The sequence below is a fragment of the Lissotriton vulgaris genome (assembly GCF_964263255.1).
Source record: "Lissotriton vulgaris chromosome 9 unlocalized genomic scaffold, aLisVul1.2 SUPER_9_unloc_2, whole genome shotgun sequence".
Classification (NCBI taxonomy): Eukaryota; Metazoa; Chordata; class Amphibia; order Caudata; family Salamandridae; genus Lissotriton; species Lissotriton vulgaris.
Window position 1 is genome coordinate 845,001 of NW_028240617.1, and position 15,655 is coordinate 860,655.

The 15,655-nt window shown below is 42.6% G+C and overlaps 1 protein-coding gene across 6 annotated transcripts in view; it reads right to left on the minus strand.

The window, feature by feature from the left end:
- Nucleotides 1-15,655, minus strand: part of LOC147672943 (FYVE, RhoGEF and PH domain-containing protein 5-like) — a 488,188-nt gene that overhangs the window by 72,455 nt on the left and 400,078 nt on the right. For all 6 annotated transcript variants that reach the window (XR_015303474.1, XM_086947902.1, XM_086947904.1 and 3 more), the window contains exons 15-18: nucleotides 12,795-12,894; nucleotides 10,973-11,110; nucleotides 7,951-8,053; nucleotides 5,554-5,690 (exon numbers count right to left, since the gene is read on the minus strand). Coding sequence is in view for 5 of the 6 variants with exons in the window: in XM_086947902.1 (XP_086804028.1) it covers nucleotides 5,554-5,690; nucleotides 7,951-8,053; nucleotides 10,973-11,110; nucleotides 12,795-12,894 (478 nt within the window). In the remaining variant the exon portion in view is untranslated. The remainder of the gene's footprint in view (nucleotides 1-5,553; nucleotides 5,691-7,950; nucleotides 8,054-10,972; nucleotides 11,111-12,794; nucleotides 12,895-15,655) is intronic.

Sequence of the window (15,655 nt, forward strand, 5' to 3'; positions counted from 1 at the left end):
CTATCGCCCTCTCTCAATCTATCTATCTATCTATCTATCTATCTATCTATCTATCTATCTATCTATCTATCTATCTATCTATCTATCTATCTATCTATCTATCTATCTATCTATCTATCTATCGCCCTCACTCTTTCTATCGCCCTCTATCTATCTATCGCCCTCACTCTATCTGTCTATCTATCTATCGCCCTCACTCTATCTATCTATCGCCCTCACTCTATCTATATGTCTGTCTATCGCCCTCACTCTACCTGTCTATCTATCGCACTCACTCTATCGTCATCACTCTATCTATCTATCTATCTATCTATCTATCTATCTATCTATCTATCTATCTATCTATCTATCTATCTATCTATCTATCTATTTATCTATCATCTATCTCCCTCACTCTATCCATCTATCTATCGCCCTCCCTCTATCTATCTCCCTCTATCTATCTATCGCCTTCACTCTATCTATTGCACTCACTCTATCTATCTATCGCATTACCACAGCATCACTCAGCACCACCACAGCATCACTCAGCACCACCACAGCATCACTCAGGGGCACCACAACATCACTATGTGCTACCACAGCATTACTGAACGCCTCAACATCACTCGCCGCCACCACAACATCACTCAGCGCCACCACAGCATCAATCTGTGCAACCATTCAACAACAACTGGTTCAAATATGTTCTATCAATGTTTTAAACTTTATTACAAATGTCACAAAAAGATGTTAATATTTCACTTCTGTTCTTGGATTTTCGTCACAATAAAATACACTGAACATAATCTTCACAAAAGTTATTTACAAAAGTTTAAGCTTTTGCCATTATAAATTACAATAACTTTTATTTAAATATTAATTATTTAAAAAATGAAAAACCATTGTCATTTGTAATATCAATACATCTAAGTCACGTAAATACAACACATATTGCATTACAAATGCTATAGGTGTCACATTTGCAAAAGTTATAACTATTGGCATTGTAAATGACAAAGCTATTCATTTCACTATTTTCAAAACCAACACATAAATAAAATATTTGTCATTTACCAATAGCTCAAACTTTCCTAATGCGAGACCTATTGCATTATAAATGCTTGTTCTATCATGGGAAAGACTTGGAGTGCACATATTTTTCAACAATTCCATGCTGGTTTTTCTGTAGTTTTACACTAGTTAACATGCTTCATATGCTATGTTGCACATAAATACGGTGACAATCAGCGCACAATTAGCTGTCGACACCGGGAAAACGTTGCAGCAGAGGAACGCAGATTCCTGCATGCAGACAACACCTCATGACTGTGCTGTTGTCAGGGCCCGGCAGAGAGAAAGTCTGTCTATAGGATTGGACCAGTGAGGACAACGGGACTGGGGCGGAGCATTGTGAGACTGTACAGGCTAGCTGAGAGCCCCCCTCAAGCTTTCAATGTCTCTTGGATAAATATTTTCATTGTTGTCTGTACGACAAAGCCATCCCCAGACTTGGAATAATATTTGCATCAAAAGTTTGATATGAGCTTTGGACAATTGTGCTTACCTTTATGGAGGCGTTGCCCACACCATTAGCCTTAGACACAAGCGCGTGGGAATTTTTTTATGGTTGGCATGCTGATGTTTCTTCCTTTGCCCTGCCTGGTGATGTAGCTGAGGGAGGAAAGGGTTCACCCCTAAACCTCGAGTAGCAAGTAAGAGGCTATTCTATAGGTGTTGGTTGGACAACAGATATGAGAAACCACTTCCTGTTCAATCTTCCTGTTTGCTGTTGAGGGGATACGGGTGGGACAACGGATAGGAGATACCATTCCCTTGTGATTGTGATTGTGATTGTGATTGTGTCCTTATATAGCGCGCTACCACTCCAAGGAGTATCTTGGCGCTTCGACTCCTAGTTGTCAAATAATGCTGAGAGGTAATGTTGGTAAGTAATCGGACATGGAGAGGATCATAGCAGTGCTTTGTAACCTGATTCTGACAGATGGTAGATCCAGGTTTTTAGGGCTTTCCTAAAGCTGAGTTCCGTTGTACTTTGACGCAGAGACAAAGGGAGGTTGTTCCAGGCCTTTGCTCCGATGACTGCAAGGGATTTCCCTCCCTTGGTCGTTAGCCTAAATCTAGGGACGTGAAGTAGATTAGTGGTGGATGACCTGAGGGTTCGTTTCGGCTGATAGAATTTAAAGTACTTCCTCAAGTACAGTGGGCCTAGATTGTGGTAGGCTCTGTAGGTGATGGTAAGAACTTTAAAAAGGATGCGTTTATGCACCGGAAGCCAATGCAGTGATCCAGTGCTGCCGATGCTGAGGACTTTCTGGGCAGTTTCAGAACAAGCCTGGCTGCTGCATGCTGGACCATTTGCAGTCTGTGCAGGGCCGATTTATTCAGCCTTCCTCCTGTTTGCTACTGAGGGGATACAGGGGGTAACGGATAGGAGATACCACTCCCTTGTACCACCCTCCTGTTTGCAGCTGAGGAGCGATGGATGGGACAAGGGGCTGGAGCTGAGAACTGCAGTAAGTAAAGTAGCTCCTGTTCAGCTTCCTTTGCTTTTCATCCCTGGAGCAGCTACTTTTAATTTCTTTCCAGTTCACTGTCTTTCTGACTTCTGGGCCAGGGGTCGCAAAGGGCATGCCCTAATTGGCCCACGGTGACCTCTAATTGACACCTCATGCATGACTGGTATGTTTGAAAACTAATTTCTTCTAACTATTCAGAGCAATGGACATCCTTAATAGAGGCATTCAAGATTCCCCGCCAGCAATGTCTGTCCACCGCGAGGTCATCTACACAGGACAGAAAGACTGTCCACAGCGGTGGCGAGGACAACTAGCTTGGCATTGGTTTATTTATTTTATATTATTTATTTTTTTCATTTGTATGGTGCTTGGTTACACCTTATCGGTGGGTCCCCGCGCTAGACCAGAGATCTAAGTCGAGGAGAGAGAGAAGCAGGGGCAGAAGACATCAGGCCTGTTTAAATTGAATATAGTTGCTAAACAGCCATGTTTTCAGTTTCTTTCTAAAATCAATTTCAGGGGAAGCTCTGAGAACCCTGGAGAGAATTCCATAATTTAGCCACATATGTGGGGAAAAGATTTTGCTCCCATTCTCGCTTTCCTGATCTTGGGGATAGTTGCTAGATTTGCATTAGAAGATCTGAAGTTCCGGTTTGGTACATAAGTTTGGACCAATGAGTGAAGATAACTGGGGCCTTGTTTATTTAGCATGCAACGGCATATGCATAGAGCTTTAAAGAGGATTCCTTTGGACACTGGAAGCCAGTGTAGCTGGTCTAGGGCACCAGATGCTGACGATCTTTTGGGAAGCTTAAGAATCAATCTAGCTGCCGCATTTTGAACTGGTTTCAGCAATATGAGATTCCCTTTAGACGCACCAGGTAAAGATCATTCCCATAGTCTAGTTGGGAATTAATGCGTGCATGGACCATGGTTTTTTGAGGTTTGGTAAGAATTAGGTCAAGGATTTTCCTTAGTGTCTTTAGGGTGCCAAAACATTTTCGGCAGTTTTCCTGATTTGGTCTTCAAAGGAGAGTTTTGAATCGAAAACTACTCCCAGATTCTTGACCTTTTGTTTAGGAGCTGGGGGTTCCCCCAAAGACATTGACCACCAAGCTGATGTCTATATTAAGGAATCCAATACTTACTCACTCACAGGTATACGACCATCAACACTTGTGACACATGTGATGAAACAATTGGGAAAATCTTCTAAATCTAACTGAAGTGTGCCTAGATTCTCACCAATAATGCAATGGTAAAAGACTCCCTGTACCAAATTACTAAACCAGCCCTTCTCCTTCTCATCAAGAGCCCCTAAGCTCCAAACTAAGGGGGTCATTAGGATGGCGGACGGACCTGCGTCCGTCCGCCACCCCCGAGGAAGAGGGACCGTCCGCATGGGCAGCGGCGGTCCCTCCATGCAAATTAGGATGTGACCACCACCCTGGCGGTCACATCCCGTATCTTTAACCTTGCGGTGGGTGCTGCTTGAAGCAGCAGCCGCCGCAAGGTTAAAAATGCATGTTTAACATTTACATGCACAAAGCGGCAGGCACCGCACGGTGCCTGCCGCTTTGTGCATGTAAATGCTGGGGGTACCATAGGTACCCCCCATGTGCAATGGGCCCCCAAACACCAAAGACCACATGCTTTTCCATGGCGGAAAACCCGTCGTGTAAAAGCATGTTTCCGCATGAATCCTAATATGGCTGGCGGTGTCTGATAGTCACCGCCACCATATTAGAGCTTTTCCGCCGCAGGACCGCGGTGGAAAAGCGGAGACGGTCTTCACGTCCGCAGATGATCCCCCTGCCATCCTAATCTGGCGGGGGGTCTTTGCAATCACCGCAGCGGTGAATCCATAATCCTAATCGGCCCCTAAATCTTTGTTAGTCAAACTGAAGTAGGAAAAACTGTGAATATCCTACTGGACCTTCCAAAAACAGAGGATAGGACATCAAAATATGTGTGTACGTCACCAAAAACCATGGACTTCAGAAAGAGGCCGAAACTGAAATGACCACTTCTTGACACACTGTCATATGATGTGTTTTACGTGTTTACTTTGTCTATCTTGTCATACAACTTGTTATAGCAGTAAAGCAGCTTGTGTTATTGTGTGATACCGGGTGCACCAACAATGCACCACACCCTTCTTCACAAAGCATATCTAGGGTTGCTCTGATATAAAGAAAACACTTGAGATAGGACTGTCCTATCTTTTTATGTGTGGAGACACTGCATACATAAACATAGGACTTGTAAAATACCTTTGTGAATAGCAAACAATAGTAAACTTACAAGAAAGTTCACATTTTGGTTTGTGCATCTGGCCCTACGATTTTTTACAAAGTTAATTTGTGTTTTGTGTCCACTTTTCTAATGAAATGGGGCAAATGTTGCTGCTTTTAGGAGTAATATGGGTATAGGTGTAAGTTGCATTTTCTGTTTAAACAAATTTTCTGTGGTATCTAACATGAGGTTTTTAAGTTATGTTATGTTAGTATGAATTTATAGAGCGCACGTTCACCCTGTGGTTTCTTGGCGCTGTGTACCGCTGGGGAACCCGTCCTGGCTTTCCCTGTGAGATGGTCCCTATTGGGAACCCCCTAGGTGAAGCCAGGCATCCCCGGCAGCGAGGGGGCTGTTGTGGAGATTAAGCAAGCTATTGCCCAGAGTTGCAGCGTGGGACCCATGGTTAGAGAGGCACCGAGGCGAGATAGTGAAAGATGCACTGGTGTAATGAAAGTCACAGAATATACCAGCAAATAGTATTTCGATCTAACTGTGCAATTTTGCATAATTTTACAAAATGTAGCAAAATTGTAATGATATTTCAGAAAATTTCCCAAAACAATCACACAGTTTTGCACACCACTAAATATGGCACCCTCTCATGTTGGTGGTGCCACAGTTGTGCCACATCCTAGAATCAGAACTGATGAGACAGTAGCAGCAAGGCCCCTCTGCCAATTGTGTGCACATGCCGCCACAATATTCAGGGAGAGGTGCTTCAGTCAGCTCCGCTTACCTCCATGAGAGCCGAAGGGATTTTCTTCTGCCTTTTGAACGACGAAGGGTGAATATTGTGGAACATGGAGGAGAAGGCAGTGCCTGCAAACCTGGAGGGAGGCGTTTGTGGGAAACTCACAACCATCACTGGCATCTCTGCAAAATGAGAGCACAAGAGTGTGAGAAAAGTGAACGTCAAAACATTTCCCCTAAATTCTCTTTGTATCACATTTCCCCTAAATTGTCTTTGTATCACATTTCAACTAAATTCCCTTTGTATCACAGTACTAGAGAGGTTATGCTATGCACTCAATGACCAATATTTTATTATCTGTAGTTTACAGTAGAAATACTAGTTTCTCATGAGGAATGGCACAATAGGCTGAATGCAAAATGCTTGCCACAGTTGCCAGTGAATAGTGCAAACTATTTGCTTCAAATGACATGTACTTTGAGAAATGGTTAAATTAGCAACATAACAAAAAAACAAAGGGAGATAAGTGTGAAAAATGGAAGCAGATAAGAATACAAAGCAATCAAAAATAGAGGTTTAGTAAAGCAGAGAGGCAGGGCAGTTAAAAAGGCTGTAAGCGTGAGCCTCTGGCAGGAGTCTTTAGCCTTTTCTGTAATGCAAGCTACTTGTGTTCGATAAAAATCAGTCTGAGCTACTAATTTTATCAGTGGTGTAATAGTGACCACATCAGACAAGATTGTATTAGTGTCCACCTTATGCAAGATTGCCAGGAGTGATCAGCTCAGTACAACGGGTAGAGTTGCCAGCAATAAACTAAGCAAGCATTGGCAAAGCCAGTAGGTCTCGCCTATACGGCAATCTAAGAGCTATTGGCATTGTCAATGTTAAAAGCTTTTTAGCCATGTGTAATTGAGTAAAGTGGATGTACGTGGTGCTGATTGGAATTATGTGGGTTGGATTGGCATTGTTGTGGAATTGTGTGGCATGGAATTTTGTATAGTGTTGAGGGGATCTATGTGTAGTGGAATTATGTGGTAGGTGTGTACTGGAATTATGTGTCGGTCGATTGAGTGACATGGAGTGTAATTATGTGTAGTGGTATTGTGTGTCCTGGAGTGGCATGTAGTGGAATGGAATTATGTGGTGTGGTGATGAATGTGGTATTATGTGGAATTTGTGTTGTGGATTAGATATATGTAGTGAGTAGGAGATTTGTGTTGTAGGGTGGTATTATGTGGTTTGATGTGGAATTATGTGTTGTGGAATGGAATTGTGTGGAGTTGAATTGTGTGGCACGGAACTGACTGGCTTTCAGAGAAATTATGTTGAGTGGAATTATGTGGCATGGTGCGGAGTGTATTTAAAAGGTCAGCTATGTGGCATTGAGTGAATTTATGTGGGGTGTATTTATGTGGTATTGAGTAGAGTGTAGTTATGTGGAGTTGAGTTATGTGATTTTGAGTGGTATTATATGGAGTGTAAATATGTTGTGTGGTATGGAATTGTGTGATGCTGAATGGTGTGATGTGGAATTGTGTGGCTTTGTATGGAATTATGTAAAAGTCACACAAATGATGGACTGAATGAGAAACAACTCAAATATTCACCCCCAGTCAAGAGATGTGGATAAAATCCATTGTTCTTTTTCTCACTATGCCAGCCATATGCAAATTAGTCTTGACCCTCTGCCTCATGGGAACAGTCCAGTCTGAACTGCCAAGCCTGATCCTCCCTGGCCCAGAAACATGCTTCCTGGGACTGGTTTCGGGGCATCACCCTTCATCAGCTAGGCTAGCTTGAATCCGGTGGCACAGTGAGGCTGGGACCCAGTTCTGGGCATACCCGGCGCACTTGAGACGAGAAAAAAAGACACACAAATGATGGACTTGTTGCTCTAAGTGGGAAGGGTATGCCCAGACGTGGGTCCCGTGCTTGCTACGCCACTCGATTATAGCTAGCCTGGCTGATGAGGGGTGATACCCCGAAACAGGTCCTAAGATGCTTGTTTCTCATTGGAGAATCCTGGCCTCTGGCATAACATAGCGCACATGGGGCCCCCACTTTGGAAGAGAAAAGGAGAAAGCACAGAAGAAGGAGGGAAATGTTTAAGGAGAAGATTTAAACAGAAGATGAACTGAAGAAGAAGTAATAGTGGATATGAATATATATTTGAACGAAATTATAAGAACCAGCTTCTATTTCTGTTCAAAGGTTTTCTTTAGAACCATTTGATTTGAACCAGGTGTAATTGTCTCAAAATAGTTCAAATTAGTCACCTAGATTCATCTTCCACATTTCCTTTCATAGTGCCTAGCAAATATACACCTTCATTGCTACCGGGCTTAGAAGCACTATATATACAATTACAGTACAATGTGCAATATACACTTATATGATGAGAGTCCATTCTGGTACAGATTTTGTACAAAGCAGACCAATCACCTCTTTTCTTGAGCTCGGCGTAGCAGGCATCGCAAACCTTGGCTGGGCGGTCCCTCAGGTACCGCAGTGGGTATTTCTTTTTTGAACAATTCCGGCACACAATCTGCATGGTGATAGAATAGTAATAAGTTCAAACAAGCTCACTTCCTGCCTTTTCGCCCCCTTCAAACTGTCCCCCGTTATGTCCAGGCTCATCTTGATGCTCACTAGTTTTTTGTTTTTTTTTAGACTCCACACTCCTCTTTAATCAGGTTTATGGGTGCTCTCTCCATAGAAAGATTGTACTCTCATATCGCATGTGTACCTACCATGCCAGGTGCTCTTTTATTCGCTTCTTCAGCTACCTGCTGATTTAACCATGGACACCTCCATTTTCTTCTGATCGCACATGATCCTATTTTGACATCTCTAGCCTACTTCTTTACAGTTTTTCCTTCAACCTTTTCTTCCCTTCCACCCCCAATGCCTAACTGATGGTCCCTTGTCCCCTTTGCAGCTCTACTAGGGTCTCCATCTCCCCTTTAACTCTGATCCCTTAGTCTGCTCTCTCAATTTTACTCACTGTCCATCTCTTCCGACCTCTGGCTTATCCTCGTTTGTGTCCTCTCGGATTCTAACAGATGCCTTAGTCGCCACTCAGGCTCTAAACGAATCTCCTTTTATATCCATTCTAGCTCCAGATCCCTTGAAATTGACTCTAGCTGGTCCTCCGTCATCTTCTCCTACCTCCAAATTTCCCTCCCTGGTGTACTCACCCACTCTAACTGATTCCCTTAATCTCCACTCTTCCTCCATTTCCCTTAACAAATAACTGCAATTATGTAATGCACTTGTCTGGTCTCTAGATACTGATAACAGATTTTATTTATCACTCAAGTCAATTTTATTGATCTCGCAAGGATGGAAGGCTGAGTGCAGGGGTTTGGATTAGAAATTTTGAACTTCAGGTTGCACATTTATCTCTACAACGGCTGCCTTACTCCACTGAGATGTCTTACTTTTCACCAATCATCTGCAGTCTAGCTGTAAACTGATCTCTGGCCCTAACTGATGCTCCTTCCTCTCCACTCTATCTCTGACTGACTCTTGTTTATCTTCACATTAGCTCTGAATGATTCTCAATCATCTCCACTCTACTTCTAACTGATCCTCATTCATCTCCTCCCTAGCCTCGACTGATCTTTGTTCAGCTCCACCCAGTTCTTACTGGCACAGATGTATCAAGATACCATGTAGCGATTCTCAAATAGCGATTTTTAAGGAATCGCTATTTGAGAATTGCTAAATATTATGTATCTAGAAATTCGCTATTTTTTTGCGATTTCTTAAAATTTCTTAATTGCGATTAGCAAATTGCTAATCGCAATTAAGGAATAATTTCCCATTCATTTCTATGGGCCAGGAGGCCCATAGGAATGAATGGACAGTTATTCTCAATTTGCGATTCGCAATTTGCAAATCGCAAATTGAGAATAATTTCAAGGGTGTCTTAAGGACACCTTGCTGCACCCCTGAAATTGACATGTGTGCGCATATGGCACACATGCATGCCCTAAGGGCATGAATGAGCATCACATGGCACCTTTAGAAATTTCAAAAAGTGCTTTTTTTAAAGAATTCGCAAATTACCACCAACTACAAGTTGGTGGTAATTTGCGATTCCTTAGCCTAAATTCGCAAAGATTAAATGCTGCATACATAGAATGCTTGCGCAAAATTAAGGAATTGCAAAGTTTGTGATTCCTTAATTTTGCGGTGCGATTTTTTGATACATCGCATTTGCCGATTTTTTTGTCGCAAACACTACTTTTTTGCGATTCGCATCGTTTGCGTCAAAAAAACGGATGAAACATCTGCCCCACTGTTCCTCATTTGCATCCTCCCTAGCTTTGAGAAATCCTTCTTCATCCTCACCCTAGCCATGAGTGATCCTCCTTAATCTTCATCCTACCTCTGAATGAACCTTGTTCATCTCCTCCAGAGCCCTGACTGATCCTCATCCTTCTCCACCCTTGCCTGACTGATCATCAACCATCTCCGCCCTAGGCCTGACTGATCCTCATTCATTTTCGCCCTAGCCTCGTCTGAAACTCATTCATCTCTACCCTAGCCCTGACTGGTCCTCACTCTTCTCTGACCTAGTTATGACCGATCTTAAAGAAATACTTCAAAGAAAAGAACATCTTACTCTCATATTTAGCTTCCTTTCCTACAGCATTTCCCGGTGATTCATTTTTGGTGTCACTGGTGCGTTAAATTATGTTTTCGTGTTTGCCATTGACAGCTACAGGACACCAGGCAACGAATTTAAATAAATTAAGCATTCCAAGCATCAAGGAAGTTATTTGTAATTTGCTTTGCGACCCTAGAAGCTAGAAAAAAAACATCCTGTGGCTCTCAGTTGTGAGGATGCTTAACAAAATGATGCATCTTCGGCTGGCATTAAGAGATACATTTGCACCAGTGATTGCCAGAGATCTGATTTGCTATATATACACTCGAGAGATGTACTATGTTTGACACATTTTAAAATAATGAAGCTACATTTAGCTCTACCTTTAAATACTCAATTGAGAATCTGATTATTTAGTGAGATGGATTTTATAAAGCAGGAGGTGCCATCTGACAATAACTTCGAGCACTGAGACTTACAGAATGAAAAGGGGAAAAAACAAACATAGAACCGAATAATAGTGGTTGTGTGAGCCCAATTGACTGTAGAGAACCCCAATCCGACATCCTTTCATCACAGGCATAAAGCAATTTATTCACTAAGCTTTACTTCTCACCATATACTTTTATCCAGACTTTATAGCAACAGCTTGCAGTGCATCACCAAAAATAAATGCACACATAAATAAATAGTTCATAACAATGACACTATAGGCATATGCCTCCTGTTAGAAGGTATTGTGGACAGTCCCAGGAAGTAATAAAACTTGCAGTGGATACTAAAACCCATCCAACCCTACTTCCTGCAGGACTTACATGCGCCTGCAGCTAGAGGGCGCTTGAAGCTCACCTTCCCACACGCATGACAGTGATTACGCCTGAAGGTCAGCGTGAAGTCAGCGCTGCAGTTCATACACATCATGACGTGGGACATGGGCACCAGGGATGGAGGCTTCTCACCAAGGCAGATCCCTAGCCTCTCGCGGACCTGGAAGAGAGGAAATGCTGTGGCTTTACACTGCTTGACCATGAGGGGCTTTGCTCGCCAGTCTGCACTCTGCAGGAGTGCGCCATTTGCGTATCTAAGAAAGCTTTTCTGTAAGCATCCCATGCCAGAAGGTAGCGTCTGACCCCAACATGCCCAAAGATTTAATGAGCATCAAAACAGAGCATCCAACGCCCCACTACATTAAAGAAGGACCAGAACAGACACAAAGAGGCCAATGGACAAATGGGGTAAAGAAAACCAGAAGGCCCATTCACAAAATGTTACTGGTGTAAATGTACTTCTGTGTAAATGCACTTATCAACAAGTAGTAACTTACACTTTTTTACTAGTCACCATTTCAGAGTTTAACGTTACTTTTATGTGCAGATTTAATGTCTCCAACTCCTTGTGGAGCCTCTTACACCAGGATTTAGGAGTATAAAGTTACTGCCCCTAGTTGGAGACCTCCGCAACTGTGGGCCTATCGCCCCATGGCTAAGCTTTGAGAAGATTTGCAAAGTTTATTTATTTTTTTAAATATTTTAATTTAAAAAATTAGTGTAAAATAGTTTTTAAATGTGTATTTTAAAGCAAAAATTGAAAAAATAAAATGTTACAGCACATTAACTTAAATGTTAATTTACGTATTTAATTAACAAAAGTATATGTAAGCCATTAATAATATTTCTTAAAAAATGTTTTAAAAAAATATCCTACTTGAAGTAGCATTTTTATTTTTATTTACTATTACAATGTATTAAAAGTTATGGATAGAAAAATTGAGATCATATTATTTATCATTATTTCCTATGGTGTGTTATTTTGAGTTCCTGGCTCCATTTTCTTTCCATGGGTGTGTGATGCAATACCTTTGAGTGACCACATGTGGTGCTGGACTTACTACTAGGCTAGATAACATTTAATACTGTTTTGGGACTTTTTTAGGTCGAACGTTATTCGGTTGTATCACCTCTTAGTAGAAGGATTTATTTGAGATTTTCCGAATTCAAATTCAGTGAGATAAACAAACCTACCGGAAGAAAAACTCATCTAGACAACACAGGGCCTTTGTATCTTTACACTCTCTTGAGGGGGTATACTCCTTGTAGAAGCTTACACTTTGCATCTTCCAACTACCTCCATGAGCCTTCAATCGAGAAGACTAGACTTGGTGGTTATTTTTGGTCTTTTTGGCACTTCTTTTTCCTTAAATATTTGACTGTGTACCCACCACAAAGAGTTCTGCAAACAAATCAAAACTGCTGTTTATTAGCTAAACTCGTCTCTGTCTCTTTAGTGACAGCAAACCCTTTGTAGTGTAACAGTAAAAACTTTACATGAGCCTTCCTTCCTCCCTTTCTACATTTTTTCCATTCTTCCATTCTTTATTTCCTTTCTTTCTCTTTTTCTTTCTTTCTTTCTTTCTTTTAATCACGCTTTATGTGTTTGTTTGTTTCTTTCTTTTTACATCGAAGATACATTTAGCTCAATGGTGTTGTGAAAGCTAGACATAAATAGGCTATAAGGCAAACACATGCACACGCACAGACACACACATAAACACAAAACACACACTGACTCAGACAGATACACATAAAGACCTACACACACACAGAAACACGCCCACACAGACACACACACTGACACAGACACAAAGACATACACCCACAAACACACAACCTACCTCCATGCTGTTATGATAGCTGGCTGGACTGTGGGCTTTGTAGTAATCCTGGATAGTTCTGCTGATGCAGTTGTACCACTCATCCCTTTCAGAGCAGGAGCTGCAGAGGCAATCACAGCGTCAACCAATGACATGGAAAACAACACAAGACATCTTTAGTGATGGGGCTCAAAGGGTGAGATGCAATAGACAGAAGACCAAAAGGGGGGAGTGTGTCAGTGTGAATGGAGCATGGGTGACTGAGGGAACAAACGAAAGGGTAACGCAGCATGGGACGGTCCCAGTGTAAGTGAACGTTGAGGGTGTAGAGACTGGTGGAGCCACAGAAGGACTGATCAAGAACTGTAAATTGACAGCGCGATTGTATATGAAGAGGGTGTGGGAGGTGAGCAAGGACTGATGGAGCTACATAAGAACTGACTACGGTAAGTGTATTTCCAACATTGACGGATATGCGGGAAGCAAGTCTAATGGAGCGACACAAGAACAGACCAAGGAACGTATATTTACAGTGTTGGCGGATGTGCAGAATGCAAGGACTGATGGAGCTACATAAAAACTGACAAAAGAAAGTATATATCCAGCAATGTTGGATATGCCTGAAGCAAGGACTGATGGAGCTACATAAGAACTGACTATAGAAAGTATTTTTGCAGCGTTGGTGGATATGCGGGGAGAAAGAACTAATAGAGCTACATACGAACTGACGAAGAAATGTATATTTGCGTAATTGGTGGGTATGTAGGGAGCAAGGATTAATGGAGCTAGCGAAAGGGTGATGCAGAATGAGATTATCCAAGTGTGATCAACATGGGGTAGGAGCGATTGCTGGAAATTGGTAAGTGGTGACCCATGCTGGCATTTTTAGAGCACGGGTGGGCATCTGAGAAGCACAGATTGATGGACCCATTGAAGGAGGCACCTAGCATGACATTGCCCCAGTGTAGGAGATCCTGCAGGGAGGAGGACCTGATGGAGGTAGGGAAGGGGTGAACAAATACAGGATTGTCTTGGTGTGGTGACCCAGAATGAGACTGCTCAAAGGTAGGGCATGTGTGGGAACTTGGATTGGTGGAGGCAGGGAAGGGATGAGTGAGAATGGGATTCTTCCAGGTTGGTTGGTCAAGGGGATAGGAGGAAGTGACGAGTCAGAGATGGTCTGCCTAGAATTGCATCGTCACAGCATGATTGGGCCTGGGAGGGAATCGTTGAGCTGGAGAACTTAATGCCAAAAATGTTTTGTGTGGCAACTGGGCTGAGAGGTGGACAGGTCTCCAAGGAAGTCAGGCTGATGCCTTTAAATAGAGCAGTGCACCATGCAGAATGAACCAGCCCCCTGCCTCATCTGCCTCAAACACACCTAGTGTGGACTCTTGTGTTGATTCCCTTTTGACACTCTGCCGCAAAGGGGCAGCCTGCGGTGCTTGGGATCTTATAGATGAGCCAGAGACGAGATATTCTTCTCGGAGTCCACTGGCCTGAGGTAGTGGCCCTTAGTCACTAAGGCGGTGGTCTGTGTCTGGTACATACAGGACATGTGAGGAGGGCAGAGAGCAAGTACCCCGGCTCCAAATAGCCTCTCAAGACCTCAGGTGTGGATTTAATACAAAGTCCAGATGGTAAATGCAAAAATGTTTATTACCGAATTTCCAATGTCCTAAGAAAATGGCAATCTCATGCATCCAAGAGCAACACATGTTTAAAGAAAGATACAGAACAGTGAGTATCTATGTCTGCATTAAAGTGTGAGATCTCTAATATGATACATTCAGCAGTTCAATAATGAAGCATTATTGCATTCCGTTAAGAACAGCATGTTATTTGCCCACTGTGCATTTGCGAACTTGAGACAAATTATAAAGTGTATAATGCAGGGAAAGTGCAAATACCTGCTGGTAATGCCCAACAGCATCTGAACAAAAAGGTTATTACCCTGAGCTAGACATCTACCTGTCAGTCTGAATGACAGATCTTTCTGACCTTATGAGTTAATAATTGATCTCAGGGTAATGCAATAGCCCTTCCTCCACTCAGACATTACAGGGGTCCTGTACTGAGAAGTATAAAGCCTGTCCTCTTACCCTGTCCTACATCATGAACACCATATTCCAAGAAGAATGAGTGAGAAGTGATACAGGGTTCGCGCACCTTCAATAACATCTAACCATGCAAAAACAACAGATGGGGACTCCTATCATGCTACACCTATCCCTCATACCAACCCAAGAGGATCACCCTACGGTATCTTAAGGACTCTCACCCACTGGAATTCCAAGTGGCATGCTTCATCATAGAGTCCTCGTCCAGATACCTTGTGTATCTGGATGGGCTCAACCTGCCCTATTTGCGTGCATTCAGTTGTGAAACTCCCATTCACCATACTCATACATGTCATACATGCTGACCCATTTGGTCCCTAAGTTCCCATTTCTTTGGTAGAATCCTGTTCAGAGCTCCTTGAGGGTAAGGCGTCAGGTGGACCTCATAGCCAAATTTTCATCAAAGGTCTCTTCCCGGAAGTGAACCTATTTGGTTCCTCGTTCCCCCATCACGAACAATCACCAACAAGAAAGGTTCCCGGATACCTCCCAGGTTGATGACGTCTGGTTGAGTTGTAAATCCTATTGTGAAATCACTCACTAGTTGGCCCCTTTCATAATTGTTTCAAGCGGAGACTTTGTGTTATCAAGAGGTGAGGAGTAGTAGATTAGTTGTTTATCTTGCAACCAGGTGAACTGGATTCCAAACTCTGCTTCTGCACCTTTACTCAGGTTGTTAGATTCTGAGTGAATTAATTTGTCACCCAGTGTAGATGTACCATGTGTATTTAATTATGTGTGATGCACAAATAACATGTTGTA